Genomic DNA, 20325 nt, shown 5'->3' on the forward strand with positions numbered 1-20325 from the left:
CCCTCTTGTGTCTTTCCTGGGGCCTTGTCCCGGTGGGACATGCCCGGATCACCCCATATAATGTATCTATCTAATAACAGCTATGAAATGTGACTGTGGAGTCATTAAGGAGCACTTAGAACATAAAGACTAGTTCCAATAACACAAATCACAGCGGGCTGATGTCTGGTTGTGTGTGGACGATACGTGTGTTTACACGTCTTCTCGGGCAATGTGAGAAGTAACATGGACGTTCCCTCAAACACATACAGAGACACAAAGGCAGGACAGGTGCTCCTGAGTTGGACTGCGGTGACATATAAACAAGTAGGATTGTTTTATGTCTATCTGTATAGCAACACTGTATGTGTGTGCATAGCTGTCACATGAAAAATGATGCATCCGGTCCACCCGGAAATGGACTGGATGATTATTCACATTTACACTCATTCTGTGTACACAGTGAGATACAATAGGAGACATAATCACAGCAATAGGAGTGCAGTAGGACTTCCCCCATGAGAAAGAAGGATGCAGCAGGAGAAAAAGATACGAGGGAATCGAAGATGAGAGGGATGGGAGTCAGTGATGGACTGCAACAGTGGCAGCAGTAGGAGGAGGAGGAGGCGTGGAGGAAGAAGACTGCCAGGAGCTCATACACAGTGCAGCAGGAATCCCATCCAGATGTTTGTGCAGGGGGACAGGAATGAAAGAGCAGATAAAGAAAACACAAGGCTATGAGGCGAGATTGCACAGCATGATTACATGGATGGAGAAGATTAAAACTAAAGTGATTGTGTTTATCTTTTTTTTTTTTGTTTTTTTGGACGGTGGAGGCCTGTGGTCAATATAACTGCTCATTAAGCTTATGATACCATACTGTAAATGTGTCATCTACTGTCATATAAAAAACAAAGCACAGGCACCACTCTTACTGAACTTGAATAAGGGGCTTTTTTTTGTTAGTATTTGTTAATTGTTATTGTTAACAATTGTTGTTATTAAGAAACTTTTACAATGGCTGATATAAATGGCACTGTGTCTGAAAAGACTTTTCAGAGTATGTCTGGTGTACAGGAAGTGAAAAGCTTTTCCAAACCTGGCAACAGCAATTGGGGCTTGTTTGGAACAAAAATAGAGGACTGTTACCTGCCACCTCCACAGAAATAAAACAACACAGACTTCATAGCACAGCCAACACTGTCTCTAACAAATGATGAGGGGCAAATGCACTGTAGCAAGACAGCAACACTTGACTGAAAAGTTGGCTTCTTCAAGCAGTTTTTAGGCTATGAAATACCCATTACATAGTTTTAGTTTGCTAAAGAATATTGCACTTGTACAATCTGATTCACTGCTTTCTTTTACTTCAGCAGTAGTTTCAGAGCCCTTTGGATTATATCATCAAAACTTCTCTCACAATCATTTGTTGGCCTTTCCACAATTATGTGACTGATGCTCCGAAAAGTGCAATTTGCAGGTTAACAACGGTACACAACTCAGCATCAGGAAGAATGGCCAAGCTAGGACAAGTCAGATAAAACTTGAAGCTGATGAGATGAAAAAAAATGTAAATGTGCATCCACAGAACAGACCATAAGCCTGATAATTATGAGCTTGAAAGAAAACATGAACCGAGTTAGCAACATCGGCTGACATTTGCTAACATTGTTTTTTAAAGTTACTGCAAAGTTTGCCACCAAGAAAAACAAAAAAGGATCATATGTGCCAAGAAAAAGATCTAATGTCCAAAAATCAGCTGGAAGGGTATTTGTTATATGACACAGTTCATAACACAGAATAACTACAATATATTTTATGATGACTATAAAATGGAGAGGGAGAGAGGGAGGGCAGTTAAGCGTGAAATGAAAGACAAACTAATACATAAAAAAGAAAACTCACTGTAAAGTTTCCTTTACTGATGGGTTGCATCTCAGCACTCCATCACTGTAGGTCTCTTGGCTTGAACACTGATGTCTTGGCAGTCTAATGCAGATGAACAATACAGCAGATGGAGCTGTACATATAAACCACTATCTGCTATCAATCTGACATGATTCTGCCAGCTTTTACATCCCATCTGGAACTTAAAAAAAAATAGGGGTTCATGATCCCCCTCTGCAAAATAAAGATGGCCGTGTTTGTTTTTACAGATGCATCAGTGAGACCCTGCAAAGTACAGCCAGGCAGAAACATTAGCTCCTTATAGCTCCTTGAAGTCAGAAGAACCATGTAATCAGTTTGTTAACCTGCACCAGCAAACTATCAATGGTGACTAAAATTACAAAAAAAAAGACCATTTAACTTTGTCAGAACTGCAAAATCCATACTGTCCCGTTAATGTTTAATGCATGATTTTCTCAGCCCTAATAAAAACAAGATTGAAGTTATAGTTTTTGGTAATCTTCCCCTTTGGATACACTCGGTCCTCTTGCCTCTCAGCATTTTCAAAATGTCAGAAATCTAAGAATGTTTGTAGACTTTTAATCTAAAGAACCAAGCGGCCACAGTAGTCCAGTCCAGTCTTTATTAGTTACAACAAATTACCAAAGAAAAACCTTTTCTCCCTCCAAAAGACCCGGAGAAGCTTATTCCACCCTTGGACTATCTCAGTTTTTTATACCTTGCCCCTGAGTACTTGTCTCTCCATCGTTGTTGGCCCGGAGTGTTGTTTCCAGTCTTTTAACCCTTTAAGACCAAAGGGAGTAGTGTAGACTGGATCATCATCATTCCCAGTGTTGTGCATACCAACATGCCTGATATCGGGCATGATTTTAAGACTGATCTTAAAGGGTTAACAGGTACAATCATATCATTCCAGGTCTATACTGCCGGCCAGTCTGTTTTCAGACTGATTTCAGGATTCTTTTTCTTACTTTTAAAGTTTTAAATTGCGCGATACCCAACTATCTAACCAAGCTGCTCCACTTTATGTCCCGAAAGATGACTGAACTTGCAGACAGATGGTCGGCCTTCTTGGTTGTAGCTGTTGCAGCGTCTGTTCAGCAGCTGGAAAGATGATCATGTAACACCGTGTCCAGCTCCAAGTTTCTTACTGGTGCAGTATACCACCTGAACCCTTTCATGCACTGTGTCCACCACAGTGGACACTTATGAAGTGGATGTTTGCTAGTATATGCATGGAACAGGATGGTATATTGGCAATTTTCTATAGAAGTAAAACATTGTATTTGAAAAAAATGTGACATTTTTGAAAACACTGATGCATCAGTGTTAAACTTTCTGTGGATTATTGATCATTTGGGCTGGTTTTTTAATTCTAACTTTATTGAAACACAACATGCAATGCAGCACATGTGTAAACATCGGCAGCCAGCATTGGTCAGGCTTCTAAAACTTTATTAAAACATAAGAAATACAGCAGTCTAGTGTTTGGATGAAACCAGCCTTTCCTCACTGATGAACCACTGGTTTTTGGTGCCAACTGGGGCTTAACATTTTTAGATTATGAACCAGCTCTTTTTTGTGTCTGAATGAGCCAGCCAGTTCAAAATTAGGTATGTGGCCGGCCAATTTGTGAGAGCTATTAGTGTGGCTGAGGTCTTGCTTAAAGCATAAAGGGGATCAGGCTTTTGCAGTAGCAGCCTCTGGGCAATAACCTGCCATTCAACATTTATGCTTTTGTTTTTTTAGACAGACTGCATTTATGCATCATAAAATAAACCAAGTTGATTTTCAAATTTTAAAGCCACATTTCCACAAATTACATTGTACATTTTCTAAATAACAAAACCTGCAAGCAGGCACTTTAAATTCAATGTTGCAAGATTTATCTGAACTGGGATTAATCCAGATGTAATACTACAACTGACTTATTTGTTTTCTCATCATGTGAAACTGTCTCTGGCAATACATCAATAAGTTTGCAGAAGAGTTAACTTAGTCTGTCCTTCTCTGAGTTTAGAGTGTATTCTACTTCAGTGGATAGTGGAGATTGGGTTGTGTTAACAGTAAGCTGTTCAGAACAGGTCACTGGTGTCAGATCCCTCTGAGGCAAGCATTTGTGTGTTAGGCCCCTCTGCTTTACCACATGGACAAACAGCCAGCGAACCGTTGTGAGAATAAAACACAAAGAGAGACACAGATTTTTATTTAAGCACATACTCAGCTTGATAGGAAACCTTGAAGATTTGTAGTGTGTTTGGACACCAAATCAGATCCACAGGGTCTCGTGACACATTTTACGGTTCGCTGATGTCTGATATGAGTTTTTGAGAATCAATACCTCGATTCCAGAGCCTGTATTACCATGTGCTGCCCTACCAGTGGGATCACCTCAGGCCAGCATGTGCTGTTGACTTGCATGAATTCAAAATCCCAGCTGTGTGAGGAGAAAGAGTGTGTCTGTATTGACAAATGCACAGGAAAAGGTTGATTTGGTTGACATCATTTCAGTGCTGCTTTACAATCTCTTAGGGCTCAGCTTCATACCTTACAGCATGTATGAGCTCTATATGCAAATACATGGTGTTTGAGACAATAAAAAAAATTCCACATAACCCTTAGAGGCAATGCAGACTTTAGGTATTGCAAAAGAGATGAGTAACTACTACTCAGCAGAGACAAAAGAAATGCTCCTCCATGAAACACAATTGAACGGAAAAAGATGGAACATTAGATGAGGAAGGATTGCAGACATTTAGGGCTCAGCATGGTGGAAAACATCTCTGATATTCTCTGTTTTACACAACACTCATTTTCTTTGCCTCTCGAGTTGTAACATCTGTCAATACGCTGACTTTTTTTTCAAAACAGGCTGATATTGCTCTGGAAGCTGTCTTGCATGGTCTGCAAAGCAGTTTTTGAGGAGCTGACTACTAAAAAAGTCACAGTGTTATTTGATCAGTTTTTATATATGCAGACTGAAACACCAGTTAACGCACCGGTCGATCAGGGCACAGATGATATAATTGTGTAATTTTATTACAGTGGTTGTTTTAGTTTGATTGGATTCTTTAATGATAATAAGTTTGCATGAAAACTGCCAAATCAAATTCCATGAAATTTGAAGGAAAATTGGAGAAAAAAAAAACTTTTGAAAGACATTTGAAAGAAAATATCTGAACTGAATTAAACTTTTTCTTGATGTAATTATCCTCAGAGAAGAACCAGAGAGGTACTGATTGAGATTCACAAGCAACGAAATATAGAAGCTCAAAAACTGCTTCACCACAGCATTAGTTAACCCTGTAAAGAATCCTGCAAAATCCTGCAAAACATGGTGAAAGTGCTATGTGCTGTGTAAATTTAGACACAGACCCTTTAAACTCTGCTATCACAGGTGCTCCTGATTGCTGCTGCTTATATTGTCAACAATTTCTCAGGAATGTTAGTGTGTAACTCTGTAGGGTAAATTGTGATGAACAGCTTACCCTTTAAGTGATCTAGGGCTAGCTTTAGGTTTTGCAGGCATTTATATCCCGTCCAGGAGGTTTACAGTCCAGCCACTAAATGTAGTGTTTAATCAGAGACTGTATGGTAAATCCATGAGTTAATCCATGATACTACCTTTATTTATCACATCTTTGTTATACTGTTATCAAAAGTATGTTGCTAAGAGACCTCTATTTTGACAGGAAATATGATGAAGCCACTTCCTTATAAACTTTTCATCAATTACATCACTTAAATTGCTGGTGATGTCCAATCAGGAGCAACCAAACATTAACAGCTGACATTAATTTTATGTGCGTCTGAAAAGAGCTAAAATGATGGAATAAAGCCAAGAAGACGTTTTTGATGCGCGGTGGCGCATCATGTAGTTGCAGATTAACTATTTGCGGTGGGGCAAATAGTTGTAAATAGTTTCTGTTTCTGTGTGTTTGTTTCAGTGTCAATATCTTTTCTCCTGAAAGCCAAGACATGAGAGAATCATACGCATATAAGAAAAGGCTTGGTCACTGTTGATCTGCGTTATTTCTACAAAGTACTGGTAGTACTAAATTCTGTTGTGTTGTTTTGGTTGGTCTTTATGCTGCTATATCTATTGATATAGCAGCTTTTTAATAATCTGACAGCTAAGGCTGTCCTGGAAACATAAAGGCTAGATTTTAACTGGGATTAAAAAGGTTGAAGGTCTTAATGCATTTTTCCAAGGTTAACGTGAATGGATGAATGCAAAGCAATGAAAAGAGTGGCTGGAAGTAAATGTCTATAGACTATAACCTTTGTCAACAAAGGTTCAGCACCCACAGGTTTGGCCATGGGTTTGATTTATGTTTAGGGTGTTGTTAGGTTTATATTTTATTGCTTTGTCATCAGTAATATTAGACAGCTCACATGAATGTTTATAAAAGAGAATAATTAAGGTTTGACACCAGGCCTAAGTCCCAATAATTATTTCCGATATGTGATGTTAGGATGCTGGGATGGTAGAGGGGCAGAAAAATATTGTGTTTGACCTGAAGCTACAATCGTTGCATGAAAAGCAGGAAGGCATCATGTTGCAGGGAAGCAGCAGAAAGTATGAGGCAGATACAAGGACAGAAAGTGTGCAGGTTCGATATACTGTAAAAAAAATGTAATAAATAAATAAAAATAAAATAAAATGTTAATATTCCAGCAGCTCTGTTGCTAGAAAAAAAAGAAGTGAAAAGAAACGGGGAAAAAATAACCCATGAACTATAAAATACAGTTTCTACCTTTACTTTTACATGGGCTCTTTTGTTTTAGTTTGACTTTTTAATCTTTAATGACAGATGTTAGCACGTATAACATTTAAATTAACCATAAACATGATAAAAATACTAAAATAAATAAACAGTCAAAAAATGGCAGAAGACTGATTTTATAATTGGTTTTATTCTGCAATATTATGATAGATTATTGTATTTAGTTAATATTCAATGTAATAAAACAATTCCTTTGCTTATCCTTATCCCTATCACAATCCCCACAAGTCCCGCAGGATCTTAACCTTCTCATTCTTCACCACCTTGGGAGGCGTTACCCATTATGACCTAGGGGTCTCCAGTCCTTATTCTGCACAGATGTTCCTGTACACTATGCTGGCTATTTGGTTACAGCGTTCCATGTATTCTTTGCCTGCCAGTATCTTGCACCCTGCTGTGAGGTGCTGATTGTTTCATGGCCCTCTTTGCAAAGCCTGAACCTGTGGTCCTGCCTGGTGTTGTAGATCTGGGCCTCGATTGCCCTGGTACTCAAGGCTTGCTCCTGTGCTATCATGGTTAGTGCGTCTGGGCTGTCCTTGAGTCCAGTCCTCTCTAGCCATTGGTAGGACTTGTTCATTCCAATGGCTATAGAAGAAAAAGAAGAAAATACAGGAATATTTTTTAACAGCATAGAACACCTAAACTGGATTCTTTGGAAGACTGTTCAATATCTACTTTCTTTTTCTCATTCATTCATTCATTCATTCATTCATTCATTCATTCATTCATTCATTTTCTATACCGCTTCGCCCGATTCAGGGTTGTGCCATTTTTTTTTTTTTTTTTTTAATTTTATTTATTAATTAATTTCTTTTTCAATTTTAATACGCCTTTCCCAGCATTGGTATTGATTCTATACCAAACTTCAACTGTGATAGTATGAAGTATAATTAAGTTTCTTCCTGATGTGGAACATCCACTTAATAGTGTCATGTGACATGTGTTATAGCCAGTGTGAAGCACAGATAGAGAATTTTTTTCCAGCATTTCAACAAGTCAGATTAAATTTAGATCAAACACTGAACACCATGTTTTTTTTTTTTGTTTTTTTTTTTTTTCCTTTGGCACTTTCTTTTGGGAGTTTATGCTTCACTGAACAATGAGCTGTTAGGCTCTTCTGTCTCTATGGAGTAAATAAGTGGTATATAAAAAGGAGTGATGCATGGTCAGTATGAGGGTTAACCCTACAGTTTATCTGATAAACCAGCATCAGAGTCTCATGTGTTGAGTCTCCTGAGCTTTTTCCTTTTTTTAATTCCTATGCAGGCTATATAAATGCTCTCTAGAGCTTGGATGGCATAGGAATTTTGTATGTAAACACACTGTTGCAGGCGTACATTCCTTTTTGAGCCTCTATGTTTAACTTACAGTGAACTTTACAGCAGTGAGATGCTAGCTTCTCCCTAAGCTAACAGGATTTGATATATTTATACATCTGTGTTTCTGTCAGGATGACTCATCTATCAGTGGGTGTCCTGTGCCTTAATCTTCTACCAGAATATTTCTTTTCTTTTTGTTTTTACTTTGAGCTTTATTCTTCCTTCCCTCATTTCCAATTCCTCCACCTCTGCCTTTTTAAATTCATCATTGATTTTCATAATTCAAGAATGATGAATTTACTGTTTTCATCTTATTCCTGTTCTCAGTCTTCCCTTTGTTCTTTTCTTCAGTCTGATTAGATAATTATTTGGGGGGACTCAAGCTCAGCCAGATGACTGAAGAGACAGGAATGAGGGAAGGAACATTGATTAACCCAATGGGCAGTTTGTCCCAGGTTATTATAATTTGTACAAGCCTGTTGTAGCTTGTGTGTCTGTTATAACAATGAAGTAGAAAAACCATGATTACGTCCAAGATCACTTGTAGGCATCATGCATCTGGTTTGCTAAATACTTCTTGAATGAAACACTAATTCTTTTCTTTTTTTTAATCACTTTATCGACCACTATCAAATAGTTAGAACTGAAATTAACATAAAAAGTAAAGACTAAAGGTTTGCATCTCAATGTGCTAAACTTAAATAATGACAGCTATGCAGTTTGTTAGTATATTAGCACTGGAAGCACGCTGACATGCTAAAATCAGCAACTGGAACGCCAACGTTGGTGCACCTGAAACGCCAACTACCTGGTAATGACATCACCTCCTCTCAAACGCTCAAAATTACAAGACAACTGGAAGGCACCATTTACTGACACATTCTGGCAAATTGTGAAAATGAAAAGGATGTTTTACAGTTATCTGCATCCCACTGATTAAAGAACTATCTTTAAAAACAGACCATTTTGTCTAGTATTTATGGCAGTGTACAGGAGCCTGAGATATTTTATTGCTAGCCAATTGTGAAAGTTTTCTGCCAGGATCAACTGATTTAAATTTAACTTATAAAATGAATTTATACTAAATTAGTATTTAGTAGTTTAGTATTTAACTAAAACTATGAGAAATGCATCTCATTTTAATGTTAGGTGTGAACATTACCATGTTAATGGTAGCATATAATGTTACTTTGATTTTTGTATTGTTTTGAATTAATTGAACAAACACAACCACCATCACATTAACTAGATATTTTTTTAACTTTAGGTTTAAGCCGAACACTTGATATTTGATCATTTTAACATTGGTTTTTATTGTCTTTTATGTGGTAATTTAGACAAATTGTGGAAGTGAAGGAAAACTTTTACAGTTAATTAAACAAATATATTTATATTTAAGATCTAATTGACTATTGAAATATTTAAACAATGACTAAGTAAATTCATTTTCATGAGTAAATTAAGTTTAATGGAAGCCAAGCTGTTTTAAAGCCAGTGAGACCATGAAGACTTTAGGACACATCTGTCCAGTTTTCTGTGATGTACATTTCAGACATTCTGTATTTTCTTTCTTTCTTTTTCTAATTTAATTTTTGGCAGATTTTTTACAACAGCATTGCATCCTCCTTTAAAGCCTTTGTATTTTATCTGTGTTTTTTGCAGGACTTTGATGACTTCATCTTTGCATTCTTTGCCATTGAGATGGTGATCAAGATGGTGGCCCTGGGGATTTTTGGCAAGAAATGTTACCTTGGAGACACGTGGAACCGCTTGGACTTTTTCATAGTATTGGCTGGGTGAGTTACGCAGTACCAGACAGGAACACACAGGTGGCCGAGCATAACAGTGCATAAATAAACTGGTAGCTTGGAGAATAGTGGCAGATACACAAACAAAGACGGAGTCGCCATAGCACAATAGAAACCAACTGGCTGTTTCATAGATTTAAACACTGGCAGGGAAGCATGAACCTATGAGAACCAGTCTTTAAAGCTACAGGATAATACTGCTTTTAGTTATCTTTACCTGTAAATTGGCAAGTACTTTCCTAAACTCTTAAGAGTCCATTCTGATGATCAGATTTTTTTATGAGTGTTTTCATACTTTTAATCTATTTCTAGATTGAATGATTTGCAAATATTCAAGTGCAGACAGTATATGTAGCAATGAAGTAATATTGTTTATACGCTCATACACTAAAGCACACAAGTGCACACTATAGATGTGTGCAACATATTAATACACTGGACATATAAACTCAGTGATGCAGCATTGCAGAGACATGCTGTCATTTGATTAAACATGTTAGAGAACTTGGCCTGCTGGTTTCAGTCTGACATTTTCATCACACTACATCCCCCGCTGATTTTTAATGCCATCCTTCTGCCACAGCTTCTGTTGTCCATCAGTGGGAACAGGACACATTTCCTTCTGTGTGTGTGTGTCTGCACATAAATGTCCTTCATGAGCAGAGATGAGATAAATTTAATATACCCTGTTTTTCTTTCATTTGCTTGCTGTAACACACCTGTATATCCAGCCCAGTCAGAAAAGGGGTCAAGAATGTGTTAGGGTCACTTGATGGTGCAGAATTGTGAGACTGCATCGTTTTACATTTGCATTTGTTATATAAAAGGAAATGTTTAATTGGCATAATATGAACATGTGAACTTGTTCTTTTAAGGATAATTAAAAAGGATTTTGGGCCCTAGTGGCCTTTGTTTGGTAGTAGCTTGATAGGAAAGGAGGTTAGAAAGAGTTAGGAATGACATGCAGCAAAAGGTCCTTAACCGGGGCCAGCTGCACCAAGGAGCGGTAGCCTCTGTACATGTTGCGGCTGTTGAGCTACACACCATCCTTGTAAACTTGACTGTATATATATCTATACCTAATAATGCTATTTTTTTCCTATTCTTCCTTTTTCTGTTTTATCATACTCTTACCAACAAAGACTGAAAGCAAAGTCAAAAAGTGAAAGATTGTCAGAAAACTAAGTTAGGCTTGAATTTGGTTCTTGCATGTGACATAGTACAGGTTGTCATGCCACCATCGACCCCTCCTACCTCTGTATAACTATAGAATATTTGAAACACAGGGGAGGCTCTAGATCATTTTTGATGTAGTAGGTGGCCAAGAAGGGGCACAGACTGGGTAAGGGTGGAACTTTTTTTTTTTGTTTAAACAGTCTAAATTCTAGGAAATAATTAACTAATTAGTACAACTAAAGTGTCCATTGAATGTAAAAAGTAAAGCAACATTTGTAAAAGCAAAAAAGTCTTTTTTAAAAATGAACAGATGTTTACTGAGGATGATCCTGCATTGTGTGGTTTTATGCACAGCTCCACAAACATTTATACTTCATCCATAATGAGAAAAACCTGCCAGATCACAAGTTTATCAGTGTTTCTTCAGCATTATTGGCCCGCTAACTTTCATCACATCTGGTGATTATATGATTTTTATATCCTTTTCATGAAATGCAAATGGTTTGGACAGACAAATATCACCCAAGTAGGCAGTTGGCAAGATGATGCAGTATAAAAGTGGATTATGAACGACAACATGGTAGTGTTGATGTGGAACATCATATAAAAAAACCCATAGGAGTGCACTACACGCTACATTCACTTGCACTTTGGCATCAGAGGTGTATCCAGTTGTAGGTCAGTTAGCACTAAATATGTCTTTTTTTCTTTTTATTTAATTGCAAGTTTTACTAAATATTTGTTAGAATTATATTACATGTTCTTGGGTGGCATCATTGTTGAATTGGTCAGTAACTGAGCTGGTCAGACCAAAACAAAGGAGGGTGGACATCCAGGAGTTTATCTTCTTTCTTCTTGGCTCGTAACTTTTAAAAGCAAAAAATCCACTGTATATTTAAACATGAACCCTTTCCTGCTTTGATTTTATCGCCCAGTCGCACAGGAAGTGATTATTCTTTCAACCAATCAGTGGATTGCAGTGTGTCAAGCTCAACCCGCAAAAGTAGAATACTCTAACATCCTTCCCAGTTTTTGCCTGTGGAAATGGGGGCTTTTCCCATTACACTCCTATCAGTTACCAACTGGTCAGATCAAACTTAGGAAAACATTAACTCTTCTCCAGCTATTCTGTATTTATCCTGTATCTTTCAGGTCAATTACATGAAAAGTAGTCATCTCTGCACCTACTGAAATGATCATATGTTCAAAGAAACGTTGTGCACAGCAGAAATATTCAAAGAAACATGCTTGTGCCATATACTGAGAGAATCTATGATTAAAGTTGATGTGAGGCAAGGATTTTCTTTTTAACGAGATCATTGCTTTCTCTCACCATTTTTTCCCTGTCACTCTTTTCTTTGTAACTGTGAAACATGACACAAATCTAATGGATGAAAAGGCTGGCACTGGTGGATCGTCTGTGTATGTATCAGAGCATGCACAGTATGGAAGGTGGGAGAAAGCAGGCGTGAGAAATTAAGTCTGTTTCTACTGGCGTCTGCATGTATGCTGGCTTACATCAGAGGGCAGGTGTTAATATGTTTTGGTGTTTTCTTGACTTATGCTATTTCTGAACAAGCTGAAAATAATCTCATCTGTATGGAGAGCCTTCAGACATATGGAGTCCAGGGTAGCCTAGGTAACGGCTGCCTGTTGAGTATGTGATTTATCCTGGCAACAGTTGTTAAGTCTGCAGAGGAAGGCTCTGATGAACTGTTTGTTTCTCTCCGACCCGATAATTACAGCTAAGCTGCTTTTTCAGCAGGTCTGAACTTTCTCCTCCTAATCACCTCTCTGTCAACAGGGAATGATGGAGGTATGGTGGCACAGAGCAGGTGGAGAGTGCAGAAGCAGAGAGATGTGAAAGATGAGGGAATGCAGGATGGCTATGAGTGACCTGTGTTTTCAAGATGTTCAGAATCCCTTTTGCATCAAGCAACTACATCATCTACATATATAAGCTCTGTTTGTCTGTGGGAGTTTTTGTATTGCTCATGTTGTGGTGACACACTGTAGATCGTTTTGCTCTGGTAAGAGAGCTCAATCTATAGATAAGGTTTAGCTAGGTTTTGTTCAGAGAGAGTGAATATGATACAGAGCAAATGTAAGTTAATGTAATGTCCACTTAAGTGAAATAAAACATATAGAAGTAGCACCTTTTACCTTCAATAATATCATTAAACCTTTGACCTGCTATGTCACACTTGTCGTAGCAGTATGCTAGCAGTATGCTAGCAGTATGCGCTACGGTCCCACAGCAAACATAAAGCATAACTGCTTTGCTTGTGATAAACACTCATCGGCCACTTTATCAGGTCCATCTCGCTAGTGTCAGGTTGATCCTCGTTTTCCTTCAGAACTGTCTTAATTCTTGGTATGACAGATTCAACAAGGTCTTGAATCTCAGCATTACAAAACAATTTCGATTTATATACAAATTGTCAAGTTATGATGTAACCATCACTGCACAATTTTACAAGTGCCGGGGAGAGTTTCCATTACAGTTTTTTTTTTGTTTGTTTTTTTTTAATAATAGCGATTTTTCTAAAACTTCCTTATAAACTTCTAAACCTGAATAGTGTTTAGTACATTAGCTGTAATTTTGCACAATCTCGTCCTGTGAGACTCCACTGTGAGGAGGATTTAGATTTCTAATTCTGTGTAAAACTCTGCTTTCATTGTTGTATGGTATTAAGGATGGCTGTTATATTTATTTGTAAAAAGATTTCCATCTCCTCCTCCATTCCTACATACCCCGCCATCTTTATTTCAAATGAAATGGTCACGTGACCCCCTATGTCACGTCCAGTGATGTGTAAATTTACAATTTTGCGATATACTTCTATATCGACACATCTGAAAAACCACCTCATGAGAGCGTAAAAACATTTTAGCGATATTTGAAAGATTTTTCAAAAGGTAGGTGTTTCCATTACCAGTTTTTTATTGCTATATTTAGGTTTTGCGCAGTTCTAGGGGTAATGGAAATACAGCTATTAACATGACAGCATCACACAGTTGCTGCAGATTTGTCGGCTGCACATCCATGATGAGAATCTCCTGTTCCACCACATCCCAAAGCTGCTCTATTACAGGGGCTTTTAATCTTTTTTTAATGTTGGGGCCCAATTTTTCCAGTACAAAGTTGCTTCGTGGCCGATTCAAATGTCAACACTGTTTTGGTTTAATTCGTATTGAATAACTAAACCAAATACAGTTTAATAAGCTAAAACAAAAACAAAAAAAAATTAATTAATTGTCAAATAAATGGCAATATACCGTAAGCTAATCACAAAGATTATTTATTTATGATGTGTACATGAACCTGCACATACAACAAGACACCAATTAGACATAAAAATTATACATAAAATAAGACTGCTGCAAGAACAAATTTAAAAGCTCAAATCTAGATTATTACCACAAAAACTACTAATGATTAGATTCTATTACAACAAAAAATAAGACAAGGAAATTTGGTCAACAAAATGATGCAGTGATATAATAAATACTCATGCAATGTTCCAATCAGATTTTAAATAAATATTTATTTAAATAAAACACTTTTAAATAAACAATTTATACACTGAATAAACCTCTCTTAGAATTGTTTGCGATGCCAATGACATGGCAGACGTTTTCTACATATGTAGCTTTTTTGTAAAAAATTCCACCAACTTTCCTAAGGTTTGGATGATTAGTTTCTAGATGCCACTTTAATGTTGAAGGCTTTGGTTCTTCGGTATTGGATCGTGTTACCTCACACCACCAAACCCCCTCCAATTTCAAAATGCGGACCTTTTCAGCACGGACATTTTATAGGCATCTTTTTTATAGGGAAGTCTGCAAGTAAAAAGCTTACTTAAATGAAAAAGACCTGATTATATCTGTGTATAGACAAGCTCAATAGTATTAAGACTGAGCTGTAGACTGAATTAATTGAAGAGTGTTTTCATTTATTTATCTATCTATTGATTGATTACTGCAATGGAGCCCCAATCGATTGCTAGGGGAGTGTAACTAGTAGAATATAGTGGCATTTACTGTTGGAGACAGGCTATCTTATTTATAGTACATCAATTTGACTTAGACTCTCGTTGTGGCTGGGATTCGTCCCAAAGAGAGAGAATCATGGAGGAAAAAAGCGGGAGTAAAGAGAGACCAGGTAGAAGGGTATTACAATGACAGAGAAAAGCAGAACACTGGGGGGAAAGTAGAGAAGGTTGATTTCTTCATTGGACCTCTTCAATATTTAATCTAAATTGATGCTTGAGGAGAGACACCATGGGTGAAAATACTGCTGTTGGTTGAAAGGGCCAAGCTGGATTGATAACATTTTTCTGTTATTTAATAGGCTACAAAACTGTGATTCAATAAGTCATTTATGATATACAACCATTCTATGTTCATTCATGTTTTGCTTTATGACTTGTCAGATATAAACCTTTAATCATCCCCTGTGAGAAACTGCTGTAATTGCTGCTGTTATGCCTTGCGCAGGATCAAAACAGATGCAATACATATATAATCACTGCCTTCATCAAGCAATCCATCATTCTTCACCACCGTTCTATAGCAATAATTGCAACCACAAATATCTACTATTTCCTGTCAACTCAGTGCTCTGTAATCTAAATCGTTCTTAGGGGAATGTTTTTGTTTTTCTTAGTAGGTCTTTAGAGTCTTTGCTTTCCTGGTCCATAAAGTACCTCCCTGGGTAGCTGAATGTGATGGTAAAGGGGTAATGAGTTGGACCCGTCACATGGTCATTAAATTAATTTAAATATCTGGGTCAAATTTTCATGTTATGGTCTAACGATCATCTACTAAGTGTTTTAGTTAGAAAAGAAGACCTGAAGTCGGCGCTATCCAAGATGTCAGCCAGTGTCATAAAGTCTACCAACAAACACATAGAAAATCTGAAGTCTCTGTAACAAACTCAGTCTCCCAGAATCACTTCAATCATTGAAACTTTTAAAAGAGTGACAAGATAATGTCATCTCAACCACAGGCTCATTTAGGGTAATTATATAAAAGGCATCACTGGTAATTCTCCAGTGACATATTTAAAATGCAGGCTTATCACCTTCAACCACCTTTAAATATTTAGCCCTTCCTATTGGATTTCAGACCTGTGATTGAGTCACAAAGACGGAGTTGAGAAAGAAACCCAGACCCTAATCCTGAGTGTCGTCTCCTTTCTTCTCTTTATAATTTATTGATGACACTTTGGATCAGCTCCAGTGCAGTGTGGGAGACGGCAGATGGGGAGAAAGACAGCCAGGATTGTGGGGGGGCAGTTCAACATGTCTCGTAGGGAGAAAAGTGAGATAGCTTGGAGGGGGGGGGGGGGTGCAAAGTTAGTGGAAAAATAAAAAAGTTTGGGGGAAAAAAGTAAAAGTTTGTTGTTAAACTGCATATTTTACTTGTTAATTTAGTTAAATATTGTAGACATACTTGTATGCTGTCATGATAAAATGTTATGTTTGTGTGGTGACTGCAGAACAGGGGGTTAAGTAAAATGTCACAATCTGTGGCAGTGGCTTTTTTTTCCTGTGGCAGTGTTTTAATTACAGTGAACCCTGACTGGCAGCCAGCCGCTGGACTAAATAATAATCAGCATCTGTCTGTCTGAGTTGCAGCAGCCATTTTGCAATACAAGCTATCTGCCTGTTAAAAGCTCAGATTTGATCAGCTATTGCTTTTCCTTCATTTTCATCCTGGCTGATGTTGACTCTTGTCTTATCTGTTGCTTTGTTACTTTCCCTCGCTCACTCCAATAATATCTTTTTGGGGTTCTTTGCTAAATCAACCATAGTGCATGTTCAAAACCAGTGTGTTGATACCCAGTTGCTGGCATGTAAAATGTCAGTGTGCCATCAAAACAAATCAAAAGCAAAGAATTTTAAGGTTGGAAACTTATGTAGTGCTTTAATGCTTTTTCCATAAAATATGGTTCTAAATGCCGATGTTTATTAAGCCAGGATGTGAGAGAGAAAACAGAAATGAAGATATAAAAAATAATTGCAATGAAAGAAAATGAGTACAGCACAACTTTATTTAAAAAAATATGTAAACACTGTGTTGGGACACAGCAGAAAATGTACAAGTTTTACCAACCTGGAAATTATTTGAGGCTTGTAGTTGTCACCAGGGCAAACAAGAAAATGGTGTTAATAATCTGTGTTAAGTAGAAGCCCCATATGAAATATGTACACAGATATCCATAAAGGTTTTGGCAACAAAGAGCTGTACATGTAGTAAAATATACTTTTTTATATACTTTTTAAAAGAGTCTATAGTGTCGAGTAAATGTAGCTGTAGTGGTAAGCGGTTCCACGGTCTTGGTAGCATGGACTAAGAGGCTCAGCCCTCTCCGGTCTTACGTTGTCTACGGGCAAGGACTAACAGATTCTGAGACAGCAAACAGTAGTCTAATTATAAGACTGTAACTCAACCATCTGCTAATGCAACCACAGCTGTAGATCCTTAAAACAATAGAAGATAAAATAACTGACAGTTTCCCTTAAAATCATAAATACCTTTCTGTGGATTTCTGTTGTTTTGTGGTAAACAAACCCACACACCCAACAATAGTTAAGATGCAATACAGGTGTTGGCAGGTACCTGGTGCAGAGTGGTCTATAGTGGCTTTCCTCCCGGTTTAAAATCTGTACACTAAGCTGTACATAATGTGCCCTAACAGGTGTAAGACTGGTATCAGTCTTCACGTGTCACAAATAAGGGTTAAACTATTCCTCTAAAGTAAAAACAGCAAGAAACACAGTAAAAAATGAACGTGGAGTTATTTTGCAACGTCAAAGAGAGGACAGAGACAAGGGTACAGCCTTCATTGAACGATGGTGGTCATTAAACAAGCTGTCCACTGTCAGGAGTCCAGCAGTGAGGCTCACTGCCTCACCCCCCTCTATCTCTCTGTTAGCTTTCATTACAAAATACCAGGATTGGTCTACCGGATTTTCTTGTCCTAAGTGTCCTTATTCACCTGGGTTCTCCTCCATTAGCTAGATTATTTCCTCACTACAAGTGGGTCAATGGATCTGCCATAGATAATGATTTAGAAAGGGGGAGGGATGATGTGTAGGGGTGAGAGAGAGGAAGGAAGGGAGGAAGTGACAGGAAAGATAAAGCTGAATATGGATGAGCTGAGATGTATTGAAGCTTTGCTAGGACAACTTTGCATGTAGCTAGCACCTAAACAATCAACTAAAGTAATGGTGCAGTTGCAATAAAGCCATGTTAAATGTTTTAGTTCTCAGAGGGACAGTGATAGAAAGGTGATATAGGCGCTTTCCTTTAAAAGGAAATGAGGCAAATTTCAAATCATGAACTGTGAATTGGTTTCTGCTATAACAAAACTGCTAATTGATAAATCAGTTGGTCTCAAATTATAGCAAGATAACTGCACAGAAACAAGTATTGGATAGATATGTTTAATTGTTTTACCTGTTGGTTGAGGGTAAGAAAATAAACATCTCACTCTCACTTAAAATATGAGATTGTAATGTTTTACTTTTCTGTTGCTTCATATAGAGCAACGTTCTCATGATAAGATGCCAAGACATAACCATGTGTTTATCAATATTTAAGCCAAATTAATTGAAACCGATATCAAAATTGTAAAGAAAAAGTAGTAGGTTCTGCCTTGTTTTACAATAGACGGTGTTAAGGCCCATTAATGTGTTTAGGTGGGAGCTTTCTGTCTGTCTTCTGCATCCTTTATGTGCGTAATTTGGTTTGTTGTTGGGGCCCCCTGGATTTGTACCCTGATGGAGCAAATGAAGAATAACAATAGGAAACCAGTGTTGAGTAGTATAACTGAGGTGTAACATGCAAAAGGAACAAAGAAGCCACAGTGTTTTTGATAGAAGTAGAGACCACCACCATCTACTGTGCTGCCTCCTTTCATGTCTCTTTCTGAGGATGAACATTATCATGATCTCCTCCATTGTCACTATGTTTGTTATTGTCTGAAACTGACGTCAGAACTCAGAGGTGAACTCTGAACTCTGCATTGCCCTCTGGTGGATGTATTGCCTAACAACCACACCAAACTATAAAGGACTGAAGCATGACAGCAATGATATGTGAAATTAATTATGTTCAAAAAGGGAGCATGAACGGGCCTTTAAAACACCTTTCATCCTCTCCTTCTCTTTATTAAGCCTTTCAAACATGTTACAGTGCAATATCACTATTGCAAGATTTTTATATCAAATATAACATGGTCATTTCACAATTTTAAAAGGCAATTGGAGGCATGCAGGAATTTTGGAGAACAGACTGTAAGGGAATTTACTATTTTTTAGCCTTTATTGCTGGTATTTTCATTATTTCACAACCACTTCCTTAGTTGTGCGAAGTGTGAAGTGGTGGTCACCCCAGCTCATTGTAGACATTGCATTACAGTCATTTAACAGACGTTTTTATCCAAAACAAATCACAATGGTCAGGCAGTAGTGTCTTGCCTAAGGACCCAACTGGAAGATGTTAATATTCATCCCCTGGGAGAATCAAACTATAGTCTGAGTTTACTGTGACAAAATTTGCCATTTTGCTTTGTTTGACCACCTCTTCATTTGCTGGTAAGCCTGCAAAAGTCATGTGACTGAATACCATCTATTGAGAAACTGCTACATTTGAAATTTTGGACCAGCAGAACTACATTAAATTCTTGAAAGGGGACATGTTTCTCACAACACAATGTGTTAAAAAACTATATTTCCTCTATGATGTTTAGATGATTTATACCTCAGTATCTATATATACCTCAATCAAAATCAGACACACATTCACACTCAAAGCAGTCCATCACTCATAATTCATATGCTGACAAACATCCAATGTGACAGGTTGCTTGTCACTAATATAGAGGCCGATAGTAGGCAAACACCTTGTGACAAAAACAAAAAACAGACTGGAGTAGACATGACCTCTTAGTACATCATATGCAAGAATGACAGGACTTCAAATATGGTGGAATGGAAAAATCCAATATCCTCATGCCATGATCACAGTGAGGTTAAACAGTGGGAGCAGTCCTCCGTGGCTCAGTCAGTCAGTAGTTTGACATTTCAACATCAAAACTGAAAATAATTACTCCCCAAAAGGATGCATTTATAAGTGACCCAAGTGTCTGAGTCACCATTTCAACCATCCAAATAAAGCTATGTCAACAACAAAGATAACCTAGACAAAGGATCTGACAAAGAACAATGAAAACACAGGCGCATTCTGGGATTGGTGATTAGAGGAATAGATAAATGGTGAAGAATGACAAAGAAAAGGTAGTAATGCAATGAGCTAGAGAACAGAGAAAAAGGTAAA

General features: G+C 37.6%; 1 protein-coding gene across 14 annotated transcripts in view; it reads left to right on the top strand.

Annotated features, from left to right (window-relative positions):
- Positions 1-20325, top strand: part of cacna1g (calcium channel, voltage-dependent, T type, alpha 1G subunit) — a 318055-nt gene that overhangs the window by 126765 nt on the left and 170965 nt on the right. For all 14 annotated transcript variants that reach the window (XM_041973670.1, XM_041973675.1, XM_041973678.1 and 11 more), the window contains exon 2: positions 9656-9789. In XM_041973670.1, the coding sequence (XP_041829604.1) occupies positions 9656-9789 (134 nt within the window). The remainder of the gene's footprint in view (positions 1-9655; positions 9790-20325) is intronic.

Source organism: Melanotaenia boesemani, chromosome 21, assembly GCF_017639745.1.
Source record: "Melanotaenia boesemani isolate fMelBoe1 chromosome 21, fMelBoe1.pri, whole genome shotgun sequence".
NCBI classification, from domain to species: domain Eukaryota; kingdom Metazoa; phylum Chordata; class Actinopteri; order Atheriniformes; family Melanotaeniidae; genus Melanotaenia; species Melanotaenia boesemani.